Source organism: Lathamus discolor, chromosome 3, assembly GCF_037157495.1.
Source record: "Lathamus discolor isolate bLatDis1 chromosome 3, bLatDis1.hap1, whole genome shotgun sequence".
Taxonomy (NCBI): Eukaryota; Metazoa; Chordata; class Aves; order Psittaciformes; family Psittacidae; genus Lathamus; species Lathamus discolor.
In genome coordinates, this window is record NC_088886.1 from 92969761 (window position 1) to 92992760 (window position 23000).

Genomic DNA, 23000 nt, shown 5'->3' on the forward strand with positions numbered 1-23000 from the left:
CCCTGCACTTAACAGGATTTAATACATCAGCTTTATAATTTGTTGTTATCGGTGATCTTTCTATACTATCTGTGAACAAACTTGTTCAGCATGATTTAGTCTCCTTTCAGTCTAGGAGTCATGTGTCACCACTCTAAGAATCAAAGCCAGCCTTGGAAAAGTGGAAGTGGGAGGAAGGAGATGCAGTTTGAATGAGCCACTGATGCAAGAACACTGTTTGACTATCCACTGCTGCTCCCCACTGCTGAAATCTGCAGTGCTGCACAAAAAGTCCCTTTTGAAATACAGTCTAGCTCCCTGCAAGGTTACTGCTGCTGCACTGACTTTCCCAAGCCATTAGGGTTACACTGAGGTTTGGTGTAGCTGGTGCCTGCAGACTGCAAGTATTATAGTGTATGAGTTTTTGTATGTAGTGACTCCAGCCTGCTGTTTGTAACTGACATGCACTTGCTGAAGAAAGGCCTGCTTGCGGTTAACACCTCGCTTACTTCAAGTCTGCCTTTAGGGTTTTCTACACCTACCTATGTTTCCTCTCTTGCTTATACAAAGCTCAGAAGCAGAGTGCAGGCACTTTAGACGGCCTTTCATGTGTCAGCGGGCACTGTTTCACCAAGTCAGTTCTGCAACACTGTTCTGGAGTCACTGCCTGGGAAAGAAAGAAAGCTGAGACTGTGGTCAAGATTACAAGTCTGTCAAGTCCTGTGTTTTGTATTAAGGCACTTGACCGCTGCCTTCATGTGGTGGAAAGGCTTGGGAGGAGTGTATGGCATGAGCTTACTTGTTTCACATCGCCAACTGTAGGATAGCTGGCTTTGGATTTTGCAAATGAAATATGAATCAGGAGGAAACTGGGCTTTACTTCAAGCAGTTTTCTAACTTGTATAGCTACCATATTTATTGGGATAGAGGAAGGCAGGCATTCAGGAATGACCCAATGGCATTAAAAAAATCTTACTTGGCCACAACTTCTTCTTTCTAATGGAGGAAGACAGTATATTGCTCAGACAGCCCTGGGTTGCTGGGCTGGGTGCTGTGCAACTCTAAACTGGCATGCACCTAGCATTGGCAGGACACTTCTATGAAATTGTGTTTATGTGTGAAAGTTAAAAGAGGAAGTAGTGCCAGCAAACTGGATCTTTAAGTACATTGATGATCCAGCTGGAGTAATTCATGTTTAGAAAAACCCATGGATTTAAGACATGCTGATGGAGGACAGGAGTAGGACAGGCATTCAAACAAACTGGTGAAAACCCAGTGCACCACTTGATCTCTCCCTCTTGGCTTTTCAAATCCCACACACTCTTCCAGAAATAAAAGACACTTTTCTCTGCACAGGTTTTCAAAACTAGCCTGTCTCTTGGAAGGAAGAAGCAACTGTTCCGGATCGGCTTTACCAAGCTGTGTTGGTCTAATGTCAGCTAAGCAAAAGGCCTTATTTCTCCCATCTGTTTAAATCTGTGCTGGCCTTCATACTGACATCAGGGCAGCTGTGCCTCAAAGGGCTGAGCTGGAAACAAGCATAACTCAGTGCTGGGCTCATGTTCAGTTGCTGCCCAACAGAAGAAACAAATGGGCAGGAATTAAAATTGCAGCAAATGAATCTTGCTGGGAAGCGTTTGCTGAGCACATTGTGATTGCCAGCCCTGGGGCTCAGAAGCCAGCAGCAGGTACCTGTCAAAGGTTTCCATGAGAAGAGGTGGCTTGCTGTCAGGTTTGCCTCATGTGCTAGCCTGGACAGTGGGCCCTCCTCACTGAGAATGTAGGGAGTGGGGTGAGATTTACTGTGGCAATGTAACTGGACAACTCTCCTGAAACCACTTTGAAAAATTATACTTCTCTGTCACCTTCTCCTCAAAAGCAGAACAAACCCCTTCAACCAAGAACAACAAAAACCTCTTCTTTGCAGCTTAACTAATCTGCTCTGCTTAAACCTGAGCTGTATACAGAGAAGAAAATCTGCTTCCAAAGGTTAGTTCCTTCCTTACTCTTTTCCCCTTCCCTGCTTGCATGTACAGGCTTGCTGGAGGTAGAGTAGGATTACAACCCCTGATGTGGGATGGAGACCTGTTTAAGAGGAACAAGTGTACTACAGACTACTGAACACTGTGGTTTTTTTAGAACCAGTAACCAAACACCCTGGAAGAAAGCTCATTTGCTTCATGTTTACCACGTCATTATCTCTAGCAAGACTAAGGAGATTCTGTGATTCAGCACAGCTATACTTACTATCAACAGAAACCCTTTTAACTCCTCAAATATCTCAACCACAGGTAGGTTGATTAAGACTTCAGAAATCTTTATTGTCCTACAAGGCTTTTCTTCACAGTTACACAGGTTTAAACTGTTGTTTAAACTGTTTACTGTTCAAAACTGTAAACTATTCAAACTGCTGCAACTTTGTTGTTGACACTTAAGGGTGATGCACTGTTTGAATCGGATGCCCCTGTTCAGATAGGCAGGAGTGTCCACACATAAGAAGCCTGAAGAAATAAGCAAAGAGCTTGCCACTACACTACTAAATTCTTACTATTATATTTAACAACCATCATGAATAAATATAGGTTGCTAGATTCAACACTGATAATAAAATTACATAAATCTACTTTTTGTCCCCCAAGAAGACATGGGAAATTACCTTGGGAAATGCATTAAAGTTTTGGTTGGTAAGCTTTACTGGACTTTGTCACAGTATTTTGCTGAAAATTAAGATCTGCCTTAAAATGGTAATAGCCCTTGAGTCAGCTCACAAAGCAAACAGCTGTCAATACCATTAAGGGCTAGTCACCTACCTAGAGAGGAGAGCTGAAAATAGAATGGCTGATTTACTCTGGGAATCCATAAGTCTCCTAAAGGAGGAGGATCCTGTTCAAAAAGCTTGCCACCTGAATACATCAGGCATATAAGATCCGCAGGCAAAACAGAATGAGACAAACACTCTTTCTCTACAAATATCAAATAATCTTAAGGATCAACTGATTTGTTTTGCAGAGCACCCTGCAGTAGGTCCTACTTGCTCAAGTAAGTAGGTCTAGTGAAAAAAAAGGACAAAATCTTTTCTCCCTTGCTTCTTACAGAAACAGAGAAGTGACAGAGAGGAGTTATCTCTGTATCCAGCAGCCCAGGTAGTTTTCAGTCATTGTGACATGCATAATATTTTGTTAGTGTCTCCTTTTTCTTACACAAAAGAGGACAGTGCATTTTCTCACATGGAGCACTGTTGTGTGGTTGCGGAAACCACTCTTTTTGTAAGAGAGAGCCTTATGCTGAATCGACAATTGAGTTGACAATTGAACCTCCCAGTGAATTCTGACAGCATTGACTGGATTTTTAAAATAAAACCCCTCACTTCCCTAGCTCTGAAGTTAGATTATTTTCCTGAGGAAAGGCTCTGCAGAATACAAAGACTTTTTATTATCCATATAATATTGTACAGCATTGTTCCTGCACTTCAGAATCACCTTGTCTTGGCAATCTATTACTCCTGTACTTAAGTGCTAATGTACCTAATCTTTGTATTTTGAAAGACTTCAGTGCTGACAGGCAGCTATAAATGCAGATTTTGCTATGGCCAGTTTAATCTGAAGGAGCACAAGCTTTGTGAGAGCAGATCAAGGTACCTCTGAGTTTGCTGGATTACTTCAGTTAGTCAAGATCTGCTAAGATATATTGCAAAATTGCATATGTTGATCTTGACATGAATGAGTGGACTTCCTATGTCTCCCTAACAGTGATCCTTTACTTAACCACCTGACTGTATCCTCAACAGCAAATGTGATTATCATTTTGCGTTACTAAAACTGTAGATTGATGGAGAAGGAATATCACAGGTAGAAACATTCATTGATATTTTGGGGGGGGAAGACTGATAATAAGCCAAGGAACTGATGTTTTGCTTAATGTCTGCATCAAAAGGTGCTTCTCAGGGTATTTGGCAAGCTTTCATGCATATAACATTGCTAGTTAGGGTCATACACTCTCTAGACAAACCGAGTTATCAGTTGATGAATTTCCGCAAATGGGGTATCTGACCTGCTCTCTAGACAAGGGAGAGACAGATTATTGCTTTCACAATCTTTTCACCTTAGCTGAGGAAATATCCAAATGCGATATCAATTGAGATAAAGAGGACTTGCAGTGTAACAGTTGTTTTTCTTTCTGCTCTGAGAAACGAAGAACATCTCTTTTCTCTTTGGTAATGGCAGAAGAGAGAACAAAGTGTAAAAAAAACCCTCAAATGCTCCTGCAGGTTATTGTGAAAGAAAGAGGGAAATATAACCCATGAAATACAAGATGCCAGACCAAATATGCTCGGTTATCCTTGCAAGCTATATTATCTATAAATGGCATCTTATGCTTTCTGAAGAGTAGCAGTTGTGTTCATACACGAGGTCTTAGCCATAATTATTGTCTCCTGCTTTTTAAAAATAATTCTAACAACTGTTGCAAAGTGTTCCCTTACTGACTCCATTTCCATGTATGTATGTAGGTACCTGTCACTTATCTCACAAACAGTGAATTCACTTTTGAATAAGGCTTTAATATCAGGCACATGTTCATACTCTGTAAGATTCCAAAGAGAGGACCTTGGACACCATAATGTCAAAGTCTCCTGTGGGAAGGATTAGTCAAAGATCGGAAACCTCTCAATCTAAATGGAGGAAATTTATTTTCCAGAGCTTGTGATTCCTCAGGGCAGCTTTACTTTCAGCTTCCCAGTATGAGATGTCTGGGACAGCCCTGTACATCTTGCACAGCCACTTATTCAGTTAGAAGCAGAGCAAGGGGAAATGAGCTGTGTGCTCTCCCTTCTTTTGTGCTAAAGCAGTATTTGCTCCATCAGTCCCACAGGCCCAGAGTTTTGAAACAAATAACAAGTTGGTTGTAATGTGTCTGGAGATGTTTAATATCTGGTATTAACAGTGATCGGTATATGGTGAAACAGTGGTCCTAGAAGGAGGAACAGGAACGTAGGATACAAGAATTATCTGCATACTGTCATAGTGCCAAAGCACAAGAAAGTATTCTTCTGCACAGCCAAAATATTACTTAGACAGAAAGCCATAAGTGTGCTTTAAAAATTTGCTTGTCATTTCCGAGTGCATTACTGCATGTGAGAAGACAATTAAATCATTTCCGTGTCAGAATGTAGCTAACAGCTGGGTCCCACTGCATCAGCAGAGATAAAATCTCCAGAGTGCTTTATTTGTTACTGAGCCTGTTAGATTCAAGCCATAGCAAGGATGTGTTTTACTTCCCATGTGATCAGAAATAAAACCACACTGGGTATGACTTGTAGAGAACAACATGACTCACCAGTGAGAAGCAGCCCATTCTAGGGTACAATGCAGACTCTGATTTTTAGTCCCCAGTGAGAGCTTAAGACAGGAAACAAATGTAAATGTTTCAGTTCTGCTCCAGGGTATATGCGAGCGCTCATATGTGTCTCTCATACGAAATGGTGCATTCTGAAGATTGTGTATAACGGAGGCAGAGGAATTTTGAACAGCAATTTCCTTTCTCTGAATTAAGAGAGAAAGGAAAAGGGAGGTGGGGTGGGAGGATTACATCCCCGTAAGGGAGAAAGTATCTCAGTGGCAACCTTGTCATCTTTGCAGGATTTCTTCTTGAATTTCTTTCTTCCTAGCAGAGGACTGAAATTGCTGGAATTGTCAGATGCTATTTTTCATGGTCTCCTCAGCAGTGACTGTAGTTTTGTCTATTGGGAGATTCATGATGGAAAATATACGACTGCTTCATGCAATAAGTTGGCTGGAGGATGAGTGTTTATGAACTCCAGTGCCTTTCTAAGCCATAGCCCTGAGGACAAGGAGAAGAGTTCAATCACACCTGCACTCCCTCATGTTGGCTAGGGGAACAACACGCCCAAATCTGGTCTGCACAAGGCAGGAGACACATTTTTTCAGTCTCTTGAAATGCATTTTAAGATGGAAGTGCAAATATTCACCCTGCTTCGCTCGCCTCATTACTTTCAGCACCTCCTCCATTGCTTTCAGACTGTGGTTTCTGAGAAAATGGAAATTTCTGCAACTTGTGGTATCCCAAAGCTGGAATCTGGGCTTCTCCAGTTCATTGCAGTTAAACATAATGTGCTCAAGACCCCTTACAATTTGAAGCATGTCACATTAGTAAATCTACTATTCCTCCTCTCCTCTGCCCTTTCCTAATGTAATAGTATTCTCTGCTGGATTCTGGTAGAAGCTTACAGTGCTTGCTGAGTTGCACATAATGCTGATAAAAGATACCAGTAAGTAGCACCAGGCTTATGCCATCACGGTATTTGCCTGCCCATTTATGCCATTTCAAGTACCATAACATCTAGGTCAGGGTGCAGAATCTCGCTTGTAATTACCTCTTCATTCCTTGGACACAATGTGTTTCTTATTCTGCTCTTTCATTTCCTCTTCCCCCATCAAAAACGCACTTCAAAATGTCAGCTGTGTTTTCTAATTATTCTTTCAGACTCTTACAATCTTCTAAACATTTCTTTCCTCACCAGGGAAACACTATTCCTGCAGGCGAAACCCTTCTTTCATGCAAAACTCATGTTTTTATACACAAAGTATTTGTGTATAAATATCACAAAGTATTATGACACCTTCATGTATCGCTGCTTTATCATGTGGCAGAGATTCTCTGCAATGCCCTTGACTCAGACTGCTATTGATATAACCTGCCAGAATTCCCATTATCTGGCAGATGTGTCTCTCTCTTGAATTACTGCTGGTGCTGTGCACTAACAGGTCACTTGGCAGTACAAACTTGATCCAGCTGGGTATCAATGCAGGACAGCTTTTCTGTTGGATTAGCCAAAGGTCAAACTTTTTGTTTGTTAGGTATTACACTGCATTTTGAGATAGACTTAATGCAAGTAACTTGGTAGAAGGTTAACAAAACCCCAAGTCTGGTAAATTCGTAGGTGAGAGAGAACTAAGGCTAAATCTAACTGAAAAAATAGAAGTGATAGTCCCAAACCTTAGATCACTGACAATGGGAATAAGAAAGAGAAGAACTCATGGGGTAAGCAGTGAAGTACCAAGTGCAGAGAATGGTGTGGTGCCAGCTGGTGTTACACTGATGAAGATCCTCCTTCAGACGTCTGTGGAGAGCTTTCTATCATCAGTGGAGTCACTTTGCATGAGCTCAGCACTGGTGGTTTTGAGGATATCAAGCATCCTGTCACTGTTATCTTTGTGGAACCAAGATCTGAACATTTTGACTTCGTAGAGCTAAAGGCAAAGCATTTTATTTGATGCTCTAAATCCCAAGGCTCCATTAAGTATCACTCTCTGACCCTGCATGCTGTAGAAAGGGACTGAGCACAGTAATTACCTAATTGCCCAACTGTGTCGTTAGCACACAGAGTAATTACAACAACTAGTGTTAATTAATAGTATTGCTTGCTAGCTGAAAACCAGGTTCTAGACAATTCTATTTTCACCAAGGAAAAGCCTCTGAATTCAGAGATCCCAGTTTAATAGGTTTTGATATACATTTTTTGTATAACAGATTATTAAATATAGTATCACCCATCGGATATCAAGCCTTGCAATATGTATGTGTGCATATGTATAAATGAACTCTTCCTGTGAATTAAAATGTACAGATAACCTGATGGCAAAAACTTCTGAGAAAAAGCACAAGACTACTCATGTTGGCTAAAAAATATTTATGTAAAAAGACATGAAGTGAATACTTTTCTTGTGTATCTATTCTCTCAGACTCCTCCTCAAGAGGATCCCTGAACTGTATAAGTAGTTTTAGAATGGTAGCTTTGGAGAAGCAACACATTGTCAGATAGTCTTGGAGAGACATTTGAGCACTGCAGACTCTCCCTTTTTCTTTACTGGAAGAAAGGCCACCACCTGCCTTTGCTTGTGGTCCTGGCCCTTCCCAGAAGTTACATTACACTAGGAGACACTGAAGGGTTGGACATATGCACAAGTAAACACACCTCTTACTGTTGGTGGACATTTTAGTAACGCACCTTTGTGTTCAAGACAAGCTGGTGAGCATTACATACCTAAGAACAAGTCATGCAGGGAGTTTCCTTCGAGGTCCATCTCTTAAGACTCACTGTGAGCACCATCAGCTCATTGCTGTCTTTCAGTACATCATTCTTTCTTCCCTAGCTCTTTTTTAGTTGTTTATTTATATTTCCCCCCATAATTTGCTGTTTTTCCTCTGTCCATCTGGGAAGGGAGCTGCTGTTCGGCTGGTGCTTACTCAACTTACAGAGAAACCTTACTATCTGGTATTTTACTGGTCTACTCTCCCAATAAAGCAACAAACTACGCCTCCAAAATAGAAGTACAGAACAAACTCAAACCATACCACACCTCCTGCTTTCAGAGTCTATGGAATATGAAACCCTTACCTATCCTATGCAACTCCTTACATGACTGGCATGCGAGGTACTTTCTGGTTTTGATGTCGGGAGTTGTTGAGACTCCTGCAACTCCTACCTCTGTTGGAAAGCAAGGGTCTTTTCTGATCTGAGAACAGCGATCATTGTGGCATTTTTGGGCAGGGCTTATTCTTGTAAGAGCCATATTCTCCTCATGGCTTATTTCCGTTGTGGTTTTTTTCCCGTTATCTTTAAACGTTTCTGTCAAGTTCACTACTGCTTTCATCTGAAACAGATGACCACAGCAGCAACTCATCTGAGGTACACCGTGGGGTACATTCCCACATTTCAGCACAACTCGTGCTCCCCGCTGTCTCGGGCAGTGCGTGCAGGCACAAGATGACGAGCTTTTGCTTTACTACAGCCCTTTTAAAGCAGAACCGCCCCACAGCCCACTGCTCCAGCCTGCCCCCGGGTACACCCGCTTGTTACGGAGCGGCAGCCAGGCGCTAGCCGAGCACCACAGCCTGTTCTGGCGGCGAGCCTGAGGGCTTCCCCACGGCCAGTCTGCTCCTTCCTTCTTCTCTGACCCGAGAAGCCCACCCGTGCCCGACCCGCACGCACCCCGCCACCTCCGCCATTCCCGGCTATCCCGCCATGCCCCGCGCGCCCGCCTGAGCCTGGCGGCGGAAGCCGGAAGCCCCGCGACGGAAGCAGGGCTCAGCTGGAGGAGGAGGGGGGGTGGCGCAGGTGAAGCTGGGAGGCGCGGAGCCATCTTGGTGCCCGCGCCGGGCAGGGACCTGCTGCCGCCGCCGCTGCCGCCGCCGCCGTCGCGCCAGGACAGCGAACCGCTCGTCGGGCCGGGCACGGGGGGGCGTCCGCGCGCGGGGCCCCGCTGGCCATGGGCACGTAGACCCGCGGGGGCGCAACCGCGACGGGAGCGGCGGCAGCGGCGGCGACAGGCTGCCCGCTGCCCCCCCGCCCCTGCCCGCCGGCGACCAAGAGCCGGGCTTTCCCCGCCTGCCGCCGCCCGCGCCCCCATGAGGCCGGAGCCGCTGCCCGCCGCCCGCAGGCGCCGGTGACGAGCCGCCCGGAGGTCGCGCCGCCCCTGCCGCGGGTGTCCCGGCCCTGCCGGGCCGTTCTTAAGCCTCCGCGACCCGGGAGGGAAGTTGCCCGTCCCCCGTCCCTCCCCCGCTCCGCTGTCCCTTCCTGCCCTGCCTCCGGTTCCTGGACCGAGAGTGAGAAAAGCACAACCTCAGGGAGACCCGGCCCTGCGCACAGATACCGGTTCTACCCGGGCGGCAGTCCCGGAGGAGGAAACCGGCCCTTTCTCTTGTCTTCCAGCGCCGCGGCCGTCGGAAGCCTTCACTCCTCCGTGTGCCCGGCAAGCACCTGTCCTGCCTGGGGTAGCTCCCGTAGGCTGACCACCCCATTGCGCCTCAAATACATTTTGTGGACATAAACATTATTTTTTTTTTCTAACTTTTTAAAGAGCCTTAGATATTTTTTCTTTTTTTTTTTTTTTTTTTTTTCCTTGATTCTCTCTGGGATTTTTACGAGCTTCCCGTTAGTTGATTTCCTGCTTATCTCGCCTCAGATAGTGCAGGCTCTGTCAGTATGGGGGTTGAATCGAAGTTGAGGTTTTAAGAACTGCAGGAGCCCTCAAGCCCATCCACCTGCTTGGAGTGAGCAGTGCTGTTGCTGTCTTTCTTCTTTTCCCCCGCGTCGCTAGTTGGATGTGATGGAACTCATGTTTGCGGAGTGGGAGGACGGGGAGAGGTTTTCATTTGAAGACTCTGATCGCTTTGAAGAAGACTCTCTTTGTTCCTTTATCTCTGAGGCGGAAAGCCTTTGCCAGAACTGGAGAGGATGGAGGAAGCAATCGGCAGGACCCAATTCTCCCACTGTCAAAATGAAAGGTGAGGTCACCCGTTTTCGCTTGGATGCTCTTTGGACTCGTGGAAGTTGTGGGGTAAGGGGGGGTGGTAGGTGAGGAGATGTGCGGAAGGAGTGGCAAAGCTGCAAAGAGAAGTCAGGTATAGTGTCACTGTCAGGATAATTTTTGACCAAAGACTGAAACTGCAAATTTACTGGGGATCTTAGGACAAAGCTGTCTTTTGGATGAGTTTCACCTGCATGCGCTCTGTAGTACCGTAGTACTGCTGTTCTGAGTAGATTCTGTGGGCTTGCTCTTGGAAACCTGAAAACAGTTCTCTATAAACAAACTGCAGACTTGGCTGAGAATAACTACACATAGGTTCCCACTTGCTTTGATTGAAATGCACTAAGTTTTAACAGGGGGTTTTGGAACTGCTATAAAGCTACTCGTGTAGAGGCATGTAAGCCATCATTGTATAAAGCAGTCTGTTTCCCTTGTCAGTTTCTGTACATTTCTTTCTAGTAAATAAGCCAACTTTTGCAGTGGTAGACAAGGGGGCCTTAAGACTGTCACAAAGAAGTCAGCAACAAAGAAGTCAGCAAACTACAGTGTGTCTACTTCAAGAGTTGTTGTATTTCCTTTTTTTGGATAGTAATGTGATAGCAGACAGGAAAATAGATAGCATAAGCAATTAGAATGATTTAAAATCATCATGTAGCTACTAACTCTTTGCTTGATCTTTTTTTTTAATCAAGTACAATTTCTCTCTTATTCTGATGCATCTTGACCCTAGAACTCGAGTGGTGTTTACACCAAGTGGAGCCTAGACATACAGTTGTCAGAAATTAGACAGGCCCTTTCTATTCTTCCTTTTATTTCCTTTCTTTTCTCTCAACCCAGTGTCAATGCTTTTCATGTTATTGCTGGCTTTTGTGACCATCACCTGCCTCATTAATATCTCCCAGACTGGAACTGCAAAACTTCATTGTCTTCTGAATGTTGACCTTAAATGAACAGAGAATGTAATTTATATTGAATTGTGCTGAAATCTAGCCATGTTACGCTAAGGACAAATGTTCACTTGTCACTAGGTTAAGACCAGAAAGTACATTTGCATTAACCATAGGCTTTCCAGAACAGCTTAAGTTCTAAATTCATAATACATTTGAAACTGTCCTAGTCCGAGGTATGTCAACACCTGTCTCTTGACAAGTCAGGGTTAGAGTTGAGGATAGAGTGGAAGCTTCAAAAAAAACCCCCAAACCCAACCAAAAACAAGGGAGAGTGAGAGAAATGCTGACTGCATGTCCAAGTTGGATCGCTGTCTTGGATACTGCTGCCGGGACACATTGGGTTTAGTATGGAATACACTATTGGTGTAAAGAAAGGGAGCACTGCTGGCATTGTGCTTTCTAAAGCTATGAATCTTGAGATGTAGAAATACGCATTGGACACAAGGGAAAGTATATAAACTTCATGTTTTGCTTTAAATCTTGTTGCATGTTAACTTGCTGGAAAGGAGCCTAAGTTTACTGCTGTGGATATAAAGACATCTCTAGTTTGGCAGACATGTGTGAAAGTGGTTTGTACAGCCGTACAAGTCTGCAGCCTACATGTAACTGTTGTTTGAAAAGGTGTTTGGTTTTGTTCAACTTTGCAATGTTTTTAGACAACTGTTCTCCACTGGTTCATTGTATGATTATGAGTTTTTCTGGGCCTTGGCCTAGTTCCTTTAGCTCTCATGACCAAATTAAAAGCAGGCCGCAATTTCTATCTCCGCTGTCATCTACTTGTTGCATTAAAATGAAAAATCACTTTAGTAGATTCTGTGTATTTGCAGTCCTCAGTCTCTTTCCTGACACAAGAAGCATAATAGCTAACATTATTGTTGGGATAATTGTTATTATTTGCACCACATTGAGATGTTGCTGTTCCAGGTTCTGCAAACATGCATGGGCAGGGGTGCTTGTACTTGGTTCATATTCCTTAGGCTTTTTCTGTAGAGAGACTTTATTCCTTTGTAAAAAGTTTTATTTTAACAATTTATTTTATCCTTCTGAAAGGATACTGTTGCCTGCTTTAAGGTCTTTGCTGACTTTTGCAGGCTCTGCTCAGACTTGGAGAAGTATGTGGACATGGATTTGCTGCCTAAATAATTACTTATTCACTCTATGAAGTCACATACAGATATTACCAACATGGAGCACTTGCAGGGACTGCACTGTATGCAGTGCATTTGTGGCCAGCAGGTCTGGTCTGACGAAGGATCTGTCATCATCTGGGATGTCCTTGGATTTCAGAACTCCTGCACCAATTTAATTATTTTGAACACCTCTTTTGGACAGTGTTTCTGTACTGAGAAAGACCAGTTTGTATTGAGAGCTTGCTGGATCCTGAGGTTGTCAGTTGTAGTGAGTCTTCTGAAATGTGATCATTCTGAATAGAGCTTTGTGTTTTTATTTCCAGCTTACCAGTTTGCAGTGGCCTGTGATGTAGTTGCCTATGCAAACAAAAAATGAAGTTAAGCACTGAGTTTTTTTGGTGTTAAATGCTAAGGGAAAACAGGAGGAACTATATTCTGCTAGTCTCTTCTTCCAGTTTGTAGCTCAGCCTGTGTTTTCATTTGGAATCAGCCAGACAAGTTACGTAATAGAAAGGATTTCTAGCTTCTTCAATTGTTTTCAGTTTGTTCTTGTGAGCATCCAGTTCTTTGTTAATTAGTTCCAAGGGAATCCCCCTGAGAGTGATGGAAGTGCTGTTGGCTGGGGAGTCCTCTTCTTAAACAAACAAACTAGCCCCTCCTGCCCTCTTGGTTATGTCTCACTTAGTTTTTGCAGCTTTTTATCTTCTTCTTGGGTATTTCTGCTTTTATGATTATGCTTACTGTAAATTTAATAATAAGCTTGGGGTAGCTTGTTGCAAATATGCAGTGTTCAGTGCTTCACTGCAGAGGGTCACCAAAAAGTTGAGTTACTTATTTGTTGGTCACCCCATTAACTTGCTAGAAAGATGATGGAAGGTAGAGAAAAATGTCTGAGTTTCTCTAATATCATCACTGGAATAGGATTCTTTATAGAACTATGTACCTCGAGTTATTACATCAAAAAAAATAGGAGTGTAAATGGTTGATTTTTCCTTATTTAATTTTCACTGTGGTAAAGTCCTCTTATATCACTTTCTAAAAAGGAGTTTTCTCTTTGCATATTGAATTGCTAATGTGAAGGAGGAAGGCATTGTGTCCACTGTATGGATGCCCTTAGATTTTGAAACCGCTCCCATCTCCACTGACTCACTTGTACTGACATCCCAGAGGAAACTTCAGCAAAGCATGTTAATTTTGGGAATGCAAAGAGTCCTGTCGTAATTTTGAACACATTTTCAGAATGACTTCTTCTCTAATTAGACTGCCATGTTTGCTTGGTTTTACCCCTTGGGTTTTGTTGGGTTTTTTTTTCATTTTGAATGAGATACTGCTTGTAACTGAAGTTTGGCCATCGCCTGTACACATTGTTGATTAGAAGCTTTCAGCTAGGCAGCCAGGGGATTCACCTTTGAAGTTAAGGTGATGGATGGTTCGAGGAACAGCATCTTCGCAGTGTATTCAGAACCATCTGGTTCCCTGAGTTGGCTTGTGACTCCAGCAAACTTTCTTCCATATCAAACTACATTCCACCAATTTGTTACCTTTTAACCAAAAAATGCACTTACTTGCCTTTTGTTTGCTTTTCTGGACAGTCTTTTTGTTCCAGAAACCATTCTGAGAACCATTCTGATCCCTTCTCACTTTTTAAAACAGTTGTATTTTTCATTGGTAGTTGAAGTAAGTCTAGTGTTTCTGCAAATGTTTTGTTACCAGTTATCGTCACATAAAGATTTTTTTAACAGGGGACTTAATGAGTGTACTTGAACATTTACTCTGACCTCCCCAAACCCACTGTGGCTTTGTTTCTTCTTGAAAGCTTCTAAGCTCTTTCTCACCCTTAGTCCTTTCTATTTCACAGTTTTTGAAGAAGTTTACCAAGCACTTAAGAAGTTGCCGTAAATACTGTAGGATTGCTAAATATTGTGATCACAATATTTTTGCTCAGTTTGTATTTGTTCATTTACACCAGCTTCTCCTGGAAGCGTGCTGATGAGTGGTGTTGGAACTGTTTTCAGTAGGCAGCTAGTGAAAAAGCTTTATTTTTTCCTGTAAGCTTGAGCCATTGTATACTGTATTGCAAAATCCTCTCAAACTTAACTAAGAACTGATGCAGGCAGCGATCTCCTAGAAAACATTCCTATTATCCAGCCCCAGACAGTTTATGTTCTTCCAAACTGTTGGAGTGCTCACAATGTTAAGTTCTGGGCACAGTGCCTCAGAAGTAGAAGCTGTAGAGAGGGAATCATTGGCACAGAATAGACAGCACCTAAGGTGAGGATATGATCAGTTTGGAGAGACAGCCCGATCAAAGTCTGAGCAGTGTCCACACTGGTACAATGACAATTCATTAGTTTATACAGGCAAAGAGTAAGTGGCTTAGAGAGCAACACTTCTTCCTCAGGATTGCCAGTAACTAATAAACTCAAGTTAACTCTTGCTCAAGCGCACAGCAGGAGAAACATGTAGTCTCTTTCAAATTCATACTGTGCTCTACAGACTCTTGCTCTTTTCAGAGAAGAAAGTTGTTGCCAATCCAAAGCATGCTCACTTGAGTGGTTAACTTGGAAATGAAGACTCTAGTTTGCTGCTGTTTTGTTACTATTGTGGTGTATTATAATATTACAACTGGTTGTTTTTTTTCCTTCTTTATTTGTGTCTCTGGTATCAAGAGGCAGATTATGCAATCAGTTCACACTTCTGGGAAGTACAGGTGTAGTACATGTTGCTTGTTGTGTAAATTAAGTTCTTTTTAAGTTAGTGCAACACATGGAAAATCTGGTTTAGCCCAAATATATCTGTTATAATATATCCATGTTTACTAATAACATTAAAACTTCAAAACAGTAACTGTTGAGCAAAAGTATAGCTCCCTAATAATTTCTTTATAGAAGTGACAAAATCTTAGAAATATAAATGTTGGTGAGAAGATACTGCGGCTGCATATGGAATAAGCAGAGATCAGGTGTCCAAAGAGTGAAGGTAATGTGAAAGTGAAGGCTTAGCTGCTACTAGAAGATAGGTTTCTGTATATTTTTTCAGCTAGTAAATGAATTTCACCTATTTTTGTACTCTGTTCCATAGTGGCTGGTGATGTTGACTTGCTATATAGCAGAAGCATAGGTCCAAGTTGAGAAGGGGACTTGCTGGGTTGTAATACAAAGTGCGAAGGGGACACTGATTCATAAGAGTGGAAAACACCACAGAGGAGCTCTAGAGATAGTCATTTGTTGAGACTGATTGGCATAATTAAATACGCTGCTTCAGAGCCAGGATGGAGATTTTGAAGCTGTCTAGAAGTTTCTACTAAACAAAAACCTGGTTTCACAATGCAGTAATACCTTTGTCTTTTGGAAGGATGACAAGTTGAACGACTCACACATTTGTCTCTTCATTTGCATTTTCCTCTGCCTTTCTGAGATAATTCAATGTGTGTACCCCTCTCTTCAGAAATGGGTACTGGAGAACCAATATAAAGAAGCTGTCAGGGAAAGGTGCTTTTTTATTACTGAGATTTTAAGTGACCAATCCAGTTTTAACTCTCTTGTGGTCTTCTGGCCTTTTCCTTTAGATAAGCGTCTCTTCCCTTCACAAGAAGTCTTGCACATTCTATTTTGAAGTCTCATCTTTGTACTGGCAAATGTCTCATTTTCTCCTGTCACATCTTTCTTCCTGGCTTCCATGGATTTTTCTTTTTGTGTTTGTTTTCTCCTTCCTTTCACCTTGAAGAGATAGATCCATGTGTTGCTGAATGCCCAGAGATCACAGATGCTTTGTCTGAATTTCAGGCTGACTGAAAGTGCAGGGATTATTTTCTATGTCATGTTTACTTCTGGGGAAGCAAGGATAAGGATTCAGGTTTGATTCTAGACTCCAGGTGATACTCCTTCTTTGTTTCCCATTCCTTTCTTTATCTCCCTCTTTTCATTTATTTTTCCTTCTTCAACCTCTTCTTCATTTCTAGAAAGTGGGGTTTAAGTGTGTTTTATTTTTATGTATTATATTTTTTACCTGTAGGTAACTAGGTCTATCCTGAGGTAAAAACAAAGCAAAGACAAAACATCTCAGGATTTCTCTCAAGCTACACTTCAGGTTTGAAGTGTGTGGTTATCTGGGTAAAAAGTCTTCAGTAAGATGCAAATGTCTTTTGATCATTTACTCAGAATAACACACGTAAAACCAGCTTTTTATTTTCATGCTTAAGGTTTGGGTTTTTTCATACTTGGATGTACTGCTTATGTCACTTCTTTGAATGCTAGCACCAAAAGTTTATTTTTTTAATTTTTTTTTTTTAATTATTGTGTTTGAATACCTACATGCTCTAGTGCTGTAAGCAGGAAATTGGTCAGGAGACTAATTTTGTGTGTCTTACAGCTATCACAGAAAGTCTTGTGTTTTGAGCTGTGCCCTCTCTGCAAACCTGGGGTTACCCATCAGTGAGGCAGTGGGAAATGAAACTGGAAAGAAAAAAAAGTCCTGCAGTGTCTGGAGTGTTGCTGATAAAGACAAAAGAGACCAAATTTAGTTAGTAATTAATTTATTTATGATAAATTATATAAAATATAGGAGAAGGTGGAATTCCTGCCCTGATGAAAACCCTGAGAGATTTAAAATTAGTGCTTAGTTACTCTCAAGGTGCATCTTCATTTCTAGGCAGATTACTCAATTTTAGAGCCAGTATTTTCTGGGTCTGCTTTTTGCTGATGTCCTATATCATGGATGAATCTTTATGACTCTTCAGTTGACCATCAGAGATTTTATTGAGAGTTGCTGAGTTGAGAAAGTGATGGGAAGTTGAAGCTGGGCAGGCTTGTTCAATAGGTGGAGGTGTCCACGTAGCTTCATGGATTGCATTGGGCTGTTGTCTGTTCCATGCTCCTCTTGCTCTCTTTTGGTGTTGCTTCTAGTCCTAATGTCATGGCATGATCTGTATGTTTGAACAGCCATCAGTTAAGTATGATTTAATATGCAAGTTTACAACTTTGGAGTTCCAGTTCAGTTTGAGGAACAGCAACAAAGCCATAGTGTAACCTGTATGCAGAAAAATAGCACCTTTTGTACACCCTATATTTATTGTGGCTCTAGTGAAAAAAGAAGTAATCACAAGTGAATCAACCAAAGCTAGGAATGGTTGTTTTCAGATGTAATATACCCAAAGTTATTCTGTGTAAGAGTTGTGGAAGTGAAACTCACATGTTGACTTGTGGCCATGCCCTTTTTTTTCCTCTCTGATGTAGTATGTACTCCAATCAACACCTGTTTTGCAGTGTTTCTGTAATAACTATGACGAAGTTAATTTCTAAGCAAATGTAACTTCAGTGATTTCGGTTACTGTGAAAAGTTGGTAGAGGATTAAAGATGGCTTAAGTACTCAAATGGATTTATTTTTTTTTTTGGTAGGGTAACTAAGAAAGTTGCTTTTTGTATAGCCCAGTTTATGAGACTGCTTGGTTATGGTGCCTAAGTTTTTTTAAATAGCGAACAGAAATGGATATCAGTGATTTGAACAGCATCTCTTCTGACAGTTATAAAACTGGGAGCAGAGACCATCTCCTCTTAAGTGTCTGGTGTTCTAGTTAATATACAGTGCTGTGTTCCAGAGGAAGAAAGGAATGTACGGCTTCCAGAGTTGTTTTACATACTTTAATGGACTTCTGCAGTAAATGTTTGGCTGTTTAGAATATCTGTGATTAATCTGGAGAATCTGTTTGCTTATTTTTGTATTTTTAAGTAGCATTTCCATAGAGTCAAAGCCAATTTATTCTTTAGCTCTTAAAGTGCAAGAATGTCTTTAAGATTTCATTGCTCTTTTTAGATTGGCAACATTTTTCTAATTGTAGGACTGTAACGCCATTATAAAACTAATTTAAAATAGTGTCATGGCTAAAAGTTTTTTTTTTCCAACTTTATTTTGATGCACTTTATCTGTATTGATGTCTTTCGTCCCTCTTCCTTTGTGTCACACTTGCAAGCTCTCCAGATATAAAATTCAAAGCACTTATGTATCGACTAGCTAAACCACTATTTTCTTCCTTAAAGAATGAAGAGCAGTGATGTGTAATAAACAAAATATTTAAAATGCAGGTTCTAATTTCAAAATACCATATCACACATTTCTGAGTTACGTCCTCTGAATCTCTGTAGTCTCAAGAAATAAGTATAGGGTTACCAGCCAGAAGATTCTTATACTTCTCCTAATTTGCATGTGGTTTGATGCATCCTTTCTTCTTTGTTTCTTTGGCTGTAGAATGGGTAACGTTCTGAGAAGGTGATGGATCACTATGTAGAATTTTTAACAGAAAATATAGAAAATTATGTCTTTGAGCACATTTCTTGATGGCGCTTTAAATGTTGTGGGCAAGGCTTGTGGAAACTCTGCTGTTTTGATAATGTTTAGTTCATCTATTTGCTTTCATACAGCTGGAAACTTACTGTCTTTGAAAAGAATGAAACAAAGGAACTCTGACAGGCTCTAACGTACCTATTAAAATCTTCTGAAAATTTCTATTTTGAGAAACGCTGTAAAAAAGTATCTGGTTTTAATAAAATACTGTTTCTATTATGATCATTATTAAGTGTTTCTAGATTGCTGCAACAAAAATCTTAAGAAAGGAACTGTCAGTTTTTACCAGTATCAATTAGCAACAAGTTGAACACGTTTTAGACGTATACAACTGGAAAATCTGTGCGTTGATTTACCTAAATCTCTACTGGTGTGTGGTTAACACTCAAAAAAAAAAAAAATCAAGGTTAAGACATTCCCTTTCTATAAAAAGGGAATCCTGAAAAGGCTGCAGGAGTGTAGTGTCTTTTGAACAAATTCGTAACATCCTCATTCAGCTGCTGCAAGTAGCAGGACCTCTGTTATTTCTTGATGTCTCTGACTTTTATGCCTGTCTTTTGTCTGCTGGGTTTAGTTTGTGGCTGTGAGGCATCAAGCTCCTTTTTCATATGGGATAAAGATTGGCATATAGAAGAAAGGGAAAGCATAAATGGATAAGATGAAAGGTGAAAGAAAAAGTCCATCCTTAGAAGAAATCCTGTCCCTTTGTGGGAGAAAAGCTGGATGCTGAAGGGGAGAATAGACTTTAGAAAATGAAAAAGAGGGAGGTCAGAGACCCAAACAAATACAGGAAAAGAAGTCCATGTTTTTTACGAAGATAAATAGGTAGTGTGATAAAAGAATTGTTACGCAGAAGTGATCCACAAGCAGTGAGAGTCTTTATTGGAAGACATCCAGCTGTACTTTTTCCTCCCAGGTTAGGACACTTAAGAGGCAACTCATTGAAGCAATGGGCAAGTGAACACCTGGGTCACCAATTCTGGCTTCCTCCTCTGTTCAGAGAGATGAAGAATTTAAGCAGATAATCATTATTCTTTGCCATCCAGAAATACTGGTAAATGTAATTCATCAGAGGAGATGTGAAAATGAAAACACCAATGTTTTAAAATTCAGTTAGTGTGGGTCTTTATTGTTTTTCCAGATAAACTTGTGGAAAAAAGTTAATTGCAGCTTTTTTGTTCGTTAGGCTTGAGATGTCTTAAAGATGCTGCTTTGAGTATGTCTCCCCAGACAGAACTAAAGAAGAAGTGAGGCAGCCTTAAGGTGAATGTAGTCAAGTTACCATCTGGATTCTTTTTTTAGATATATTCATTAAAACAATGCCTACGTGCAGCAGAGCCGTTCTTACTGGCATCTTGTCAATGTATGTGACAGAACAAGATTCTTACCTGAAGTACAGAAAAGCTTGGTGAACCTGTGAATATCAAAGATTGTATGACCTTATGGAATCTGTCCACGTCTTGTTTCTGGTCTTCATAGGACTTCAAGTTTACTGTACTCAATATATGCTCACGTTTGCCTGCCTTTGTGTACACAAATTGTGATTCTCAACACTTAACATTTAATCTTTTTCTTTTGATATATCTATACTGGAATTCTTACCTGCTTGATTTACATCTGTCTTCATCCTGTGGAGAGTGTACCAGTATGAATCCTTGTTAATTCATGTTAGAGTGTATTTGAATAGCTTGGTGATGGCTTGAGTTCCAGAGGTGATGTAAAAATTATACGTAGGTATTTGACATGTAAGTTTCATAGTAGTCCTGCTGGTCGGTTAGTATGAAATTACCATGTGTACAAATGAAATGACAGCTTTTTCAGAGAAGGTAGTAACTTTGTGAAATCTGTAAGGCATTATTTAATGATTCTCTTGAGCTGTTTGCAGTTCCTGCTGCATATTATTCATTTCCTGCCTCATATTGAGGTCAGTCAGTTTTGAGATGGGAGAAACAGAGAAATGCAGCTGCAAATTTGTTTACTAGAGCTCCAGGTGAAAATAGTGGTAACTTACACTTGCATGTAACTTTCATTCATGGCTTGAAGAGAGTGTGGTCTGACACAGACAAGTTAGTTGTATTTGACCCAGAATGTCTTTAGAAGTTTTCATAGACTACTTGGTTTCATTTAAAGAAGTAGTGCATGGGGTCAGCTAAGTTGCTTATCCTTCTCAAGGACAGGGAGTTAGTTTTTCCTGGCTAGTCGTGAACAACAAGTGCATGATAAACATGTTTGTAGTTCATTCCTCCTCTGTAAAAATTCTGTAGCCGCCTTACTGCTTCATACATTCCTTGGTATGTGGTTTTGTTTGTCCCCTTTTGTTCTCTCTATAGGTGATGCGAGGGAAATTGAGTTCAGAATCATAGAGTTGTAGAATTAGCTGAGTTGGAAAAAACCTTTAAGATCAAGACCAACCATTACCCCAGGACTTCTGAGTCCACCAGTAAACCATGTCACCGGGGGCCTCATCTACACCATTTTTGAACGCTTCCAGGGATGGTAACTGTATCACTTCCCTGGGCAGCCTGTTCCAATGCCTGACCACCCTTTTGGTGAAGAAATTTTTGCTAATATCCAATCTAAACCTCCCCTGGTGCAGCTTGAGGCCGTTAGCTCCTGTCCTGTCTGGAAGAAGAGACAACTTGAGGCTGTTACCTCTTGTGCTATGTGGGAGAAGAGACCAGCCGCCTCCTCACTCCATCCTCCTTTCAGGTAGTTGTAAGGAGAAATCGGGTCCCCCTGCTCTCCCCTGAACCTTCTCTTCTCCGGACTAAACAACGGCAGTTCCCAGTTTATCTCCCATAAAGCCATAGACCTGGGGTTAGACTTGGGAGGTTTTTACAAAACCAGAGGAGATAAAAAGAGGAGTCACGTAAGATTATTTTCAAAAGCATTGAGATATCTTAACTTCTTGTGACTCCTGTCTATGAAACAGATTTTCCTGTTGGTGATATTTAGAGGTGATACTTCTTTTAGTTTCTGACAGATGTTTAATTACTACTTTTTTTTTACCCTAGAGGTGAGAGTGCTTCATCTTGATCTGTCCTGTTCAGACAATAACTTTTCCATCAGCACAAACAAAATTGGCCTGATCTCATTCTGATATGATTAGTAATGCAACTCTTCAGTGTTTGCCAGTGCGTTTGTTTGGAGGCCAAATTATGCTGCTGCTCTGGGATTTAGACACAGGAAAAATCTGGTTAGAGATTAATTTTGCATGTAATGCTTAAAGATGGGTACTAGTAATAGAGAGCAGCACATTAAATAGTTGAGGTTGCATGGTGTTTTGTATGATTTCCCTTCAGTGTCTGAAAACATACCATAATCTCTATAGAGATTACCCCTCAGCTGTGATGTAGTCTGACCTTTTGATTTGCGTTTATGTTCCATTGTCTACATTCAGAAAAATATCTGGTCCCTGTTGGTCTTCGTAGCTTGTTTTTCTGTTGTAGGCCAATGGAGATGATTTTGAATTTTGAGGTTTTAAAATACCTTGCATGAAGCAGAAGTGGGGATAAGTGGGAGTGCTGAGCCCTGCTTTGAGGAAACGGGAGCTGTTTGATATCTGTGCTCTGAATGCACAATCCCGGTTATGCAGTATGCTTTCTGCATGGGGTGAGAGAGCGAGGAGTAACATTGCAGGGAAATTACTTGCCTGAAGCTGATCTGCTTCATCAGCTGTAGAGTTATTCTGAATGCCCGATTTGTCATGAAACCTTGGCCAGCGCTGGCATGAATACAGTGTTTTGTAGCACTGCCTGTCTTGCTTTACAAAAATCTGCTGTTCATTTTAGGATTTCTAACAGCTGTTGGTTGCTTGCCCAGGCTGCTCTTTTTTTGATACGAATTCTGGTTTTAGGGAGGCAAATGGAAGGGTGTTTGGATTAAGAATTTTCTTGTCTGAATTTCCAGATGAGGTTGTTTAGATGTGACTACTGCATTGCCTGCCTAATGCTGGTATTGCAGTTTTGGGATCTCAGTCATGTTAGCGTGGGTGAGAGCTGAGAAAAGAGATTACTGACATTTTGCTCTTGAGATGCAGAGTTTATGAAGAGACAAATAGATCTTATCTGGCATAAGACATCAACATAACATCGAATACTCTACTTTCATCAGCACAGCCCTGTGCAGAAGATTTTTCACGGTTATTGCCTATGAGAAGCAATGGAGTTAAATTGAAAATACGCTTTTCTGATGTGGACTAGACTTGTGTTTGAGAGGTTCTGACATCTGCAGGGTGGATGTATTCTGTAGATACACTGTATGCATTTGCAAA

The 23000-nt window shown here is 41.3% G+C and overlaps 1 protein-coding gene across 2 annotated transcripts in view; it reads left to right on the top strand.

Moving 5' to 3' along the window:
- Nucleotides 1-9213: 9213 nt before the first annotated feature.
- Nucleotides 9214-23000, top strand: part of ZSWIM8 (zinc finger SWIM-type containing 8) — a 64355-nt gene continuing 50568 nt past the window's right edge. The window contains exon 1 of one of the 2 annotated variants that reach the window (XM_065670624.1): nt 9214-10284. In XM_065670624.1, coding sequence (XP_065526696.1) covers nt 10107-10284 — 178 coding nt within the window. In that variant the 5' untranslated portion in view covers nt 9214-10106. The remainder of the gene's footprint in view (nt 10285-23000) is intronic. The other variant, XM_065670623.1, reaches the window with a different exon arrangement.